The sequence below is a fragment of the Ovis aries genome, chromosome 26 (genome assembly GCF_016772045.2).
Source record: "Ovis aries strain OAR_USU_Benz2616 breed Rambouillet chromosome 26, ARS-UI_Ramb_v3.0, whole genome shotgun sequence".
NCBI lineage: Eukaryota > Metazoa > Chordata > Mammalia > Artiodactyla > Bovidae > Ovis > Ovis aries.
The window spans coordinates 22,659,531-22,672,715 of NC_056079.1; the positions used below are offsets into that span (position 1 = coordinate 22,659,531).

General features: G+C 38.1%; 1 protein-coding gene across 5 annotated transcripts in view; it reads left to right on the forward strand.

The window, feature by feature from the left end:
* The window catches only part of DLC1 (DLC1 Rho GTPase activating protein), a 519,553-nt gene that overhangs the window by 91,514 nt on the left and 414,854 nt on the right, over positions 1-13,185 (forward strand). For all 5 annotated transcript variants that reach the window (XM_012105836.3, XM_042241334.1, XM_060406932.1 and 2 more), the window contains exon 2: positions 8,692-9,839. In XM_012105836.3, the coding sequence (XP_011961226.2) occupies positions 8,817-9,839 (1,023 nt within the window). In that variant the 5' untranslated portion in view covers positions 8,692-8,816. The remainder of the gene's footprint in view (positions 1-8,691; positions 9,840-13,185) is intronic.

Consider the following 13,185-nt stretch of genomic DNA (forward strand, 5'->3'; position numbering starts at 1 on the left):
ATAAGAGGTTGGCAAGAGTCATCAGAGCCTGAGGCCAGAGGTTAACAACACTCTCATAAGATGACATTACAAGTTCATTAAGAACCAGAGGGAAGCGTGAGCATCCAAAAATAGTTCAAAGTTAAAAGTTACATGAGGCCAGTTGAGAGCAGAGCACTGGTGAATTTTCCACAATTTAAATGGGGTGGTGTACTGGAAAGCTCATGGGAAGAGACAGAAAATGGGCTCAGTCTTGCATCTTTGCCATTTGAAATCTGCTCTGTGGTTTCAAGCATGCCCCGTATCTGCTTTGAGCTTCTGCTTTTTATTGGTAAAATCTGGAAGATACTGTAAATATTTATATCACTGGGTATAAGCATCAGATGAGACTTCGTATGTACCAATTGGGTCACATACAGTATAGCAAACAAATTTCTGTGTTTTTTTTTTTTAAAGCAGAGGTCAAATGAATCAAGAAAGAAAGAATCATGGCATTTCACTCTGTGGTCAAATAATTCATCTGTATTGAAATAACATGGGCAAACAAGGGATAGTTCCAGTTCCTCCTCAGTTATGGATTCTGCAGCTGAGATCTGTCAAAATAAAAGAATTATTGCTGTCACCATCTTCCTCATCATCGTCATCTCCTAGTATCTAGTGAATTACTGCACTGTGCCATGGATTAAGTGCTTTACATGTATTATCAGCTCATCATTATTATGATAGCCCAATATTATTATTTCTCTCAATGATTTTCATTATTCCTATTCTAGAAGTTAGAAAACTGGTGAAGACAGAACCTAAGTAGTGAATGCATACCACCAGAAAAAGAAAAAGATTCTTTAACAGACATCTTGCCCTCACAAAAAAAATAGAGATAATAAACACTAGCCACCAATAGGTGTTGGACATTGACCTATTCCTTAGTCCTGCCAAAACGTCTCTGTATAAAATAGGATAATAACAGTACCCACTACATAGAGTACTTATTGCTTATGAGTATTATTACTGAGACAATGAAAGGGCAACACCAAATGCAGGGCCTGATCCACAGTAAACACTTAATACGTGGAAGCTTTTTTTACTATCACTATTACCGTGATCATCGAAAGTTTCTAATGCACCAACTATTTCTTGGGTATTTGGGACAGTTGGTAGTAAAAACAATCTCAAATATACATATGCAGATGAAAAAATAAGCTGAGAATGATAGATATTAAATATAGAAGGATACCCCTGGTGGCTCAGCCGTAAAAGAATCCCTCAGCTGGAAAGATCATCTGGAGAAGGAAATGGCAACCCACATCCGTATTCTTGCCTGGAAAAGCCCATAGACAAAGGAGCCTGGCAGGCTACAGTCCATGGGGTCGCAAAGAGCTGGACACGACTAAACTACCACTACCGCAGAGGACAAAAGTTGATATCAGAGGCATCAATCCCTGATAGGATACCAACCTAACAGAAGTAACTAAGTTCTCAAGTGATTTCATGTTCCTGATTTCAGTGAAAGTTGTGCTTATCAAACGGCCGAAATCTCAGGATCATGTCACCAAGCTGTTTGAGCACCTGTTTTGCTATAGCCCTATCTCTTATTTATATTTAGTGATTACTGTGTCTACTGTTGGAGTGTTCTTAGAAATGATAGCAAAGCTAGAAATAGAAAGTGACCACTTAAAGCAAAGCCACACATCTCACTATGCTGATGATAAAGCATTATAATTCATGTCTGTTGTAGAATAGAAGTATCTTTTTACAAAAAGGCAGAAAACCACATATCAGTCATATTGCTTTGCCATAAAAAAAGACAATGAAACATTTGATATAAAATTTAATTTTAAGCTGCTTCCTGTTGCATCAAAAATTTCAAGTGAAACAAGTTCAGAGCAAAAGCAATACTTTTCTTTGGTTTTAAGGGAGTTTGCAGAAAAGAAAGCCAAATAATTAATCATTCATTAATGAATTTATTTGCAGAAATACCTATGTAGTTCTAGATGCTCAAAGGGATCTGCACGAAATGGAACACTTATTGAGAAGACTATGTACATAAAAAAAAAGCATGGAATCCCAAAGGAAATATAGATATCTAGAAATTACTGCATCCATGATACAATATTATCCCCCAAGACTGTGATAATTCTGGGATCTCCTGGAAACCAATTATCTCCAGAAAACTTTTAGTGATATCAGGCAAATATCATGACATTTAAAAAGATTTAGTCACATTACACGTGGTTATTTAAGAAAATGTTCTGGGAATACAAACTTGGCTGACTTGAGCTATAAAGTGGTGATAAGTCAGACACTGCCAGTATCTGAGCTCCTCCCTGCAAGGGAATTGGAAACTACCAGGGACAGAGGAGCCTGGCGGGCTACAGTCCATGGGGTCACAGAGAATCGGACTGAGTGACTACACACACACACACGCACACACACACACAGGGCTACATTATATAGGAAGAAGCTGGAGGTAAAAATAGGACAACTCAGAAATAATAATTTGCAATTTTGTAACAGCTTTCTCTTTTCGGATGAGCTGACTTCTAGTGGATTGACCGTGTTAATTTTCAAATGTACTTGCTTCCTGGAACATACTTGACTCTGAGAGCTAAGAAGGAGAAAAAAATTACCAAGCTCAGTAAAACTAATATATACATGAAAATAGGTAAACATTTTAAAAAATATTTTAATTGGGTACCTATTTCTTCATTCTTTTTCTTAAGATCAAAAATGATGGAAGCTTAGATGTGTCTGCCGGAAAAAAGTGATATACTACTTACTCCATTGACGGACTTCATTTTAGGTGGTTTATGCTACAATTTAAAAGGCTGTTGATAATTTCCAGACAGCCTAAAGACCCAGAAGCTTTTTCAGATATAATATTTTAAGCTCCATTAAATAATTTATCAATAAAGAATTTTAATAGGAGTTTGTTTTTTCCACAGACAGCTAATGAGGGATAATGAGTAAATTCCAACATTTGACACAGTATGTAAAAGTAGATGAATAATGACTTTGTGAAGGAATGAGACCCAGATTGCCACAAAAAAGGAAATCTGCATACGATCATGTAGTGAGAGATTTTTGCATCATGTTATGCAAAAACATTAGGCTTAAGGAGAGGAGGTTTCTCTCTCCTTAAGCCTAATTCTAACCCTGTCTAATTTGGATTAGAGAGCATGAATATTTTAAAGAATAAGTGCTAGTTGTGTTTTATTAAAAGTTGGCTACCATGACTAGACTCATAGAAATGCTTTTTTAAAATATGTGATTTTGTGTGTGTGTGGCTATTTGTTCATCATGCATTTACATACAAGGATTAAGAATAACCATGTCTGTCCCAGGCTTTCTCGCTGATCCTAAGCCTTCTGCATATGTGACTCCAGTTTTGCATGTTAAAGCACTCCTCTCATGTTATCATTGAGTTGGGGGCATGGAAGGTGCCCAGATGTGCTACAATTTAGTTTGCTAGATGATTTGTTCTTTGACAGCTCCATCAAGAAAATTAATTCCATTTCGACCTCCACCCATGCTCACTGTCAGGAAGATTTACTTTGCTGTTCATGAGCACACATTTGAAGACCTGTGTCTGTTTGACTGTGGTTGATCCTGTTCTGATTGTCTAATTCAACTCAATAAGTGTTTGGGTGGCATGATGATATGCAAAGTTGACTCCCCGAGCTCAGGCCAAGATCCATTAAGATGTCAAATCATTATAGGATGCTCAGGTTCCCCATCTCTCCATATCACCAACTTGACCCTTAGGTTAGTAACAGCATGGGCCATTGTATTGATAGAAATGTTCTTTTCTTGGTTTAGGAGCATTCTTTATTTTTGCAAGAGTTTATGTTAGGAAATTTAATCTGTGTGTGTGTGCATAGTTGCTCAGTCGTGTCCAACACTTTGCCACCCCAAAGGACTGTAGTTTGCCAGGCTTTTCTGACCATGGGGTTTCCCAGGCAAGAATACTGGAGTGGGTTGCCATTTCCTACCCCAGGGAATCTTCCAGACCAAGGGACTGAACCCATGTCTCCTGTGTTTTCTGCATTGTAGGTGGATTCTTTACCCACTGAGCCATCAGGGAAGGAGCTTAACTTACTTTTGATTAAAAGGAGATTATTTCCCTTATAATATTCGTTCCTTCTCCCAGTGATTGAATACATTCTATGTGGTAACTAGTTCCCACACAGACATGCACACAGACATATGCACATATGCGTTATAACAGTAGTAGGAGAAAAACATGACCTAGAAATTTAATACAGGATGGGTAATTAAGAAGAAAGACATAAAGGAAAACTAAAAGTAATTCCAGCTAAGCCATCTAGAAGAAAGTAGGAAAAGACAGAGAAACCAGCAGTACTATTATGCCTTTATTTTCTCTTTTGTTAATATGCAACATCTGCGTGAAGGTGTCTAAAAACAACCCAGGAGTCAATCATGTGCGTGTGTGTGTGTGTGTGTATTTATATATGTGTACGTATATCTATATATGTCATCTGTGCTCTGAAAGGGCAAAACAAGTTAATATATATTTAGGTTTATATTCCTAATGTTTAGCAGACTGCAGCCCAGGCGTGCATGCTCAGTCACTCAGTTGTGTCTGATTCTTTGTGACCCACCAGGCTCCTTTGTCCATGGTATTTCCCCGGCAAAAATACTGGAGTGGGTTGCCATTTCCTACTCCAGGAAATCACCTCAATCCAGGGATCAAACCTGTGTCTCTTGCATCTCCTGCATTCGCAGGCAGGTTCTTTACCACTGAGCCACCTGGGAAGCCTTCTGTAGCCTGTTCAGTCCTAAATAAATACTTGTTGAATAAACGACTATGATCAGGCAGTGTTGCTGTCAGTTCTGAGGTACTGCCCACTTGATTTCAGCCACAAGTACTCCATTTGCCCTGAGCTCTCCGAGGCTATAGTGTCAACAGTAGTGATTCCCATTGGGTTCTTCTTCCCTGAGGACCACTGCAAGGTCAAAATACAAAATGTGTGTTCATTTCAGAAGCAGTTGCAAAAGAGAGCATGATAGCTTGATGTCAGAAATAAGTCAGGGATTCTCAAACTAGAATATCTTCCATTGTTTGTAGTACTATGTTCAACTTTGATTCATTTTAAAATACAGACTGTATGCCACAAAATGCTTATGTTAAAGGGAGGTAAGTGAGCCCACATAATACATTTTAAATCACTCTGTGTCCAAACATCCTATGCCCTAACATCACAAAAAGCAAATGTGGACATTTTACAAATATTTTCCAGAATCATTACATAATTAGAGGTACATAGGGTTTCTTGTTATATTAATACAGTGGTGTTTGAACACATACATTTAAAAAAGTGAAAAATCCCCATGGAAATTCACTTCATAAAATCAACACCCTAGAATGACTTACACTTTTCCAGATCCCCCATCCAAACCCTGAGCAGCTGAGCTCATTCTGAATGAAACTGCATAATAACGATTATTTTAAAAAATGGTAATAGAAGTTTGCAAAGTAAGTCATCAGTAGTTAGAAATGTAATTTTGAATAAGGCAGCCTGGTGAGAAGGCTCCAAGGGAAACTTAGGTCTTTTACAAAGACTTCTGAATCTTACAGGACAGATTCGAGTCAATTCAGATGACTTAGAAAATGAGTTTAGAGTGCTCATATGTGATGGACAATAATGTTCTCAGTCACTCAGTCGTGTCCAACTCTGTGACCCCATGGACTGTAGCCTGCCAGGCTCCTCTGTCCATGGAATTGGAATTTTTCAGGCAAGAATATTGGAGTGGGTTGCCATTTTCCTATTCCAGTGGATCTTCGCAACCCAGCAATAGAACCCACGTCCCTTTCATCTCCTGCATTGGCAGTCAGGATTCTTTACCCCTGGTGCCCTCTGGGCAGCCCAGACAATAATAATCATATTTTAATTACTACTGTTTCCGGCCTTTAGATCCTGAAGACGGATTTTTAACTATGAATCTTACAAATCAGAATTGAATTAAGAAATGTGAATAAGAAAGCTTGTTGAGATAATTTTTTAAAATAATATATCAGACCACAGGATTTGGAGTGAACATCCACACTAGAGTGGTGATGGTCAAAGTGAAAATTAGAAAATGTTATGTCTTTGAGATGAAGACACTATAAATTCCCAGGAATGATATTGGAAATGTCCAAAGGACCTAGCTAAGAAATTAAGACAGAAGGAGTTAATGCTATATGAATCGGTATAATTTACAGTCTCTCTTTGCATCTAGATTGTCTCAGAACTGTTTACCTGTCTTCCTTTGATGTTATAAAAATACTTGCCAAAGTTGAGTGCATTAAGTTAACTAATATTATGGTAAGGACTTAAAGGCAAAACTTTTATGTAATCTGTTCCCCAAGGGGTTAATAAAACTCTTTCACCTTCTTCATCAAAGAAATAAAACCAGAAGTCAGCCTCAACTTAAATGTAAATATGGCTTAGAAATGACATAGTAATACCACTTGGCATTTCTTAAGTTAGCCTGCTCTTTCTACACTGGATAAAAATAAAGAAAAGAAAGCATCTAAAACAGAACCGCCCTATTACAACCCAAATTTGCCCATGAAAGCAGAAATTTTCTGGCCTGCATCTATGCGTTTTTTCCACTTTCCGTAGCCTCCCACACGATAATGACTTATGCATGGAATTCAGGGACTTTATATTTTTCTTTTGAATGCAAAATGAATGCCAACATGGAAAATGTGAACGCTGGCCATTTTCAAAAAGACACACAGACCTCTAAGGAAACCAAATAGCATCCAGAATGATATTTGGTCAGTCTGGGGTACCAGAATTCTAGCACATTCCTGGTCTTTACAGGATGAGAGTATTTACCTTTCTGGCATGTGCTTTTTCAGAATAGCTTGAAATTTTTGGTGGGCAGTCAGACTCCTTTTCAACAGATTGAAGTGACCCGAAACCAGCACCACGGTTAATCTTGTTTATGACTGAAATCAATAAGCCAGTCCATATTATGTGCTGACCGTTCTTGTGTGGTGTAGAAACTAGAAGTGTCTGCTCCTGAATGAGGTTTTTCTTTTACAATTCAGTCATTAGGTTTCATTATGGGACACATTTGGATTAGTCATTTTTATAAGGTTGCGTTTACATTGGTGTAATTTGTTGCCTTTAACTAAGGCTTTGAATAATTCAAGGCAGAGAGGATGGATGGATATCTGGAATGTGTTTATATCCTGACCTTATCTTATGCCTGGTTTTCTTGTTTACTTAAAATTTTTATGGCCAAATTCTAACAGAAGTATACAAACTAAACTCCGTGGAAGCCAAACAGAATGAGACTGAAATTCCTAAAGAACTGTTTCAGTTGTCTTACTGTGCTCACATCTTCTTTTTGATTCACCTGAATCCTTACCTGAAGAGTTTAGATTTTATACCTATTAAAGATGTCTGGGGGAAAAGGAGGCTGTAGAATCTCATTCCATGGAGACAATGAAGTTTGTTGCCTCTCTGGGTCTTAGAACTGGTACCTACTTTGAATCCAGGCTTATCCTGAGATACGTAGCCTTAGGCAAGTCATTTAACTTCTCTAAGCTTTAACAATACTAGCTTGCAAACTGGTCATAGTAGCAAAGGGATGTATGTAAATATATTTAACCTGAAAGTGAGCCAAGTCGTGTCCTACTCTTTGCGACCCCATGGACTAGAGCCTACCAGGCTCCTCCGTCCATGGAATTTTCCAGGCAAGAGTACTGGAGTGGGTTGCCATTTCCTTCTCCAAGGGATCTTCCCAACCCAGGGATCGAACTCGGGTCTCCCTCATTGTAGGCAGACACTTTACCATCTGAGCCACCTGGGAAGCCCACCCTAAGGCATTGCAAATGGTGGGTGGTATGCCTTCATATGCATGAATTCTGTGTTAATATGAGCTAAACTGATTACCCCGGGAGTTTCTTAGTCACTCCCTGGAGTAACTGTGTCCTGGTGATTTGGGGTCTGTATTAGCTCTTTCACATGCTAATATATCACACGTGTCATCTCTGTAGCTCAGGTTTTGCATGAGCAGTTCCCTGGTGACCTTTAGTGCAATTCAAACCAAACAACCAATAGATTTCTGTAGCAGTTTGTTTCTAGGGAAGCGTGTAAGCTAGAGCAACTAGTTTCTTCCGGTGAATGATTAAGTATAGCGGTCCAGATATTTTCCTAGTGGAATTTTAAATTGCATACACACACACACACACACACACACACACACACACACACACACACGCTCGTGCTCCTGCTCAGTCGCTCAGTCATATCTGACGCTCTGTGACCCCATGGACTGTAGCCTGCAGGCTCCCCTGTCCTTGGGATTCTCCAGGCAAGAATACTGGAGTGTGTTGCCATCTCTTCCTCCTGGGATCTTCCCAACTCAGGGATCAAACCCACATCTCTTCTGTCTCCTGCATTGACAGGCAGGTTCTTTACCACTAGCACTACTGGGTTATTCATTAAAAAATCAACCCAGCTACACTTAAAAGTACCGTCAATGATTTTTGACCAGAGATACTAAATGTGAAATTTTCTTCTAATATTAGCCTGCTTTTTGAAGAAATAACCCTATTAAGGTTGTTAATTGGAAGCTTTATAGAAACCTCTCATTTAATCTTTCCTAGCATTGCTTAAGCACTCTTTTCCAAGATAGATTTTGACTTTAGAATTATATCCTGGACTATATGTATCTATTTTATTTTTTTAATAGGTGGTGAAATGACAAAACTTCCTCTCTTCTTCAATCAGTGGATTTGAAGTAATCTTTCATCAAGTCTCATCTCCTTTAGTCTCATACGGAATGTATCTCTCTGTCTGTTGTTAAACTACGATGACATGTCTGTAGCTATCAGAAAGAGAAGCTGGGAAGAACATGTGACCCAATGGATGGGACAGCCTTTTAGTTCTGATGATTGTAACACAGCATGTCATCATGGACTAGTAGCTGACAGCTTGCAGGCAAGTATGGAAAAAGATGCAACTCTAAATGTGGACCGCAAAGAGAGGTGTGTTTCACTCCCAGACTGCTGTCACGGCTCAGACCTGAGAGAGATTCCTGGGAGGCCAATGGGTCACATTTCAAAGGAGGTGGGTGAAGATGACAGCCATGAAGGTGAAGATCAGTTCCTTTCTCTGGAGGCCAGCACAGAAACACTCGTGCATGTTTCTGATGAGGACACTGATTCGGATCTGTATCTCACAGATGGTAAACAGATTCCAACTACTCAAGGGCCTGAAACATCAGACCAACATAGCGTCAAAGGAGCAGGCTCCTTAGTAAAGACGCTACCCATTGTGGAAAGTAACCAAGATTCTTATGACTCCTGGGGAATGGCTGGTGGAGTTGATTTAGGGCTGGTTGAGGAAAAGGGGGACAGGAAAGTTGTTGACGTGGTGAGTAAAAGCCTGGAGCTTTGTGAGGAGATAAGCTTAAGTGAAATAAAGGATCGGTCCAAAACGAATGCTTGCAGTTCTTTGAATGTGAAAGATATTGTGCCAGAAAAGCAGTTGCTTAATTCTGCTGTAATTGCTCAACATCGAAGGAAACCCGACTTCCCTAAAGATGAACATGAAAGCAACACCTGCAGTGCAGTACAAGATAAGTTATTGGCTACTCCTCGTATGGACAGAGGATTGCCATTATTAAAAACAGATCCTGGAAGCTGCCTTCTGCAGCCTCCTTCCTGCCCTAGTGGAATGTCAGCTGAAAATGGCCTGGAGATGAGTGGTTTCTCAGAACATCAAAACAAAAGTCTTCCAAAGTTCAACTCAGGAGATGGCTTGCAGTGTTTACACTTCACGGAGACTCTGGCCACCCAGGAACCCACAGATAACCAAGTCAGACTTCGTAAAAGAAAGGTAAGACACATGCACCAATTATCTGGCTTCTGGAATTTTGTAAATATCCTTGTTTCCATCATTTATTATTCTTGCTAGGGTTAAAAAGATATGTTGCTGTTTCTTTTGCCCCAGAGTGTAGCTGTGTGACTTACAGAGAATCTTGGGAAAATCATCACAATATTTTAAAATTAAAACAGGATAACCTATTTCACTAATAATATTCATAATGGTTCCTGAACATTTTATTTTGGAATTGTGTTGAAGACAGAACTGATTTCACTTTCTTTGGAATTAAATAGCCACCAGATAGCTCATAAATCTGAAGGGCAATCTCTAATTTTCTGAAAGAATATCATGATATCTTTAAATTAAAATTATATATTTCAGTTTGTTTCTCTTTCCCCTTTAGAAAATATATTTTATTATAATAAAAGTGGTATAAGTCACATATTTTAAATGAGCCCTTTGCATATACCAAGGCAACAGTACCCTCTTCCCCCAAAATATGCTAATGCTATTTTAAATGATACCCTGGCACATTTGCTATCCATAGCTGTATGAACTTTCTGTTAACTTTTGACCAAAAGGATCAATAACTGAAATAAAATCTTATGCTGAGGCACCTTTGACTAATCCTGTAGATATCATGATCCCTTAAGAAGTATGCAAGTGAGACACAATGATTGGAGACAAACTACATGAATCATGGTTTAGTTAGAGAACTCTTGACTGAAGTTTGTCATACCTTCAGGATTTCCCACCATTCTTCCCACAATGTAGTACTCTATAATCCTGATGTAAATACGAGTACCATTTCTTCTGTAAATCTAACATGCCATTGACATTTAAAAAACAAAACAAAACAAAACAAAAAACCTGCAGATTGGACATTTCAGGGCAGCAACCTTGCCCTTCTTGATACAATATGAGTCCATAATTCCAACTCTCCTAAGACAAAACTAAACTCAGTTCTGCACAACTGGGGCTATCAACAATGAGAAGCAAAAACTCCTGCTCCCTTTTGGTGAAGAAATCTGGTTTCCATAAACCATAAACATGGTTTTGCTAACAAACTAGATCAGTAACGTATTGTAAGTTTAAGTGAAGTCAAAACTTTACAGCAAAGATCAATGTGCACAAACTGTTAATACATGCCCACAGAGCATTCTGTGCTTCTGGCGAACTCTTCTTTCCTTGCATAAATTGTATTAGAATGTTAATGCTACATAAAGTTGTTATGATTGGAATGCTCAGGTTGCTTTTTCAGAAATGTCCATTTAGTCAATCAAATCTGTTGGAGGGAATGCAATAATGACATAAGAAAGTATTAACTGACCTATGACATAGTTACCCTAAAATATGACAGACCCTGCCCAATTGCCGACAGGAACATTAAACATTCCAGAAACATATGCTCACCACTTGGACACTTATATCAATTCTAAGAATGCAGGAAGGAATTTGCTCTTGGATGTGTCTCTATAGCATGGTTGCATTACGAGAGCCATAATTATATATCATTTACAAGTTCTAACTTAAATGTTCTATTTTAAGCATTTCATCATTCTAAAGTATTATGGCTTTGTCTGGAGGAGTGTTTGTTTTGACTCTACAACTCATTTGGGTGCTTTGTAATCAACAGATTAAATTCAAAATTTGAGGTTTGGAAATTACTCTGGAAAAGTATGGTTATAAGAGAAGAAACCTCTAGAATCAGTGTGTAGGAATTTTTGTTCCATTTGATTTTGAATGCATGTTATAATAGCTTCAAGTTGCCCACTAGCCATTTTAGAACTTTACCAAAAGAAATAATAAAACAAATGCATAAATATATATGTACACATATGTCCATCATTGTGTTGTGTGTTAGTGACAAAAAGGACACGACATAAATTTCCATCAATTAAGGATGTATAATCATTGTTTACTGTATAATGATTGTTTAATCTGTAGTTTGGAATGGTGTGCAGCCATGAAAAAGATAGAGTGAGGTCATGTTCTCTAACTGAATGGTACTCATGATATAGTGTGTGTAGAAAAAGACAGTGGCAGGCCAATATTTGTAGCGTGTCTCAGTCTGATAAGATGAAATATGTGGATACAGATATAGATAGAAATATAGATGGGTTATGACCCTCTCTAAATGCCTAAGTAAGAATATGCAAAATTTTAGATAAATAGGCACAAAATTGTTGACAACATTTACTCTGAGATAACAGAAGTAAAAGGTTAGAGGCAGGGCATTTTCCACTTTTGGCCTATATATTTTTTATAAAAGGTGTTGTGTCTGACTCTTTGAGATTTCATGGACTATACGGTCCATGGAATTCTCCAGACCAGAATACTGGAGTGGGTAGCCGTTCCCTTCTTCAGGGGATCTTCCCAATCCGGGGATCAAACCCAGGTCTCTTGCGTTGCAGGTGGATTCTTTACCAGCTGAGCCTCCAGGGAAACGCAAAGGTAATACTATTCTGGGCAAAATGCATACAATGCACAGATACAAAAACAAAATAATATTATATCCTAATATCAGACTGTCTTCCTAGGTGGCTCAGTAGTAAACAATCCACCTGCCAATACAAGAAACTCAGGAGATGCGGGTTCAGTTAACTATTTGAAGCATTTTCTACATGGCATAAGATGACCCTTTATTTATACAGTTATTATGATTATTATTACTTTTATGACATGGAAGCAAATACAGACTTTTTCAGAATATCAACAAAAGTTTCAATCAATTACACAATTCTAGTGTAGCTAGTTTAAAACTTTTCTCCAGATAAGCCTCTGGAGAGACACAAGGACGACATGTTCATGTCTAAGGTCTTAGGGGCCTGATTGTGAAAGCAGTTTGCTAAGTTGTCTGTATATTTTAAACTATTTCTCAAGCATGGTGACAGCTTTGAGATTAGAGCTTAGAAAGGTGAAGCAGAATAAGCTAATAAAACTTTAGCTAGAGAACTTTAATCAGCTCATTATCTGATAGGCATATGAGTGAACCCAATCTGTCATTGAATTTATGAACATGAATTTTTTGCAGGAGGGAGTATAATCAGGTTCTAAGACTTGGAAGGAAAACAAAAGCAAAAACAGAGTTTCTAAGAGTAGTTCTCAGGACGCACTGAAATACTACTCCAGACTTATCATTGTAATTTAGACATAAATTCCTTCAAACCTATAAATATTGGCAGGCATTTGTTGTTCAGCATGATGTATTTTTTCTTGTTTTCCAGTGATATTTCTGGCCATCAAAGATAGCCAGACATACTTATTAGAAGTCTCAGTTGGAGTGACTACATTTGTAATAAATATAGATAAATATTGACCTTTTAAGCTAATAATTGCCTTCAATATGGTGAAATAT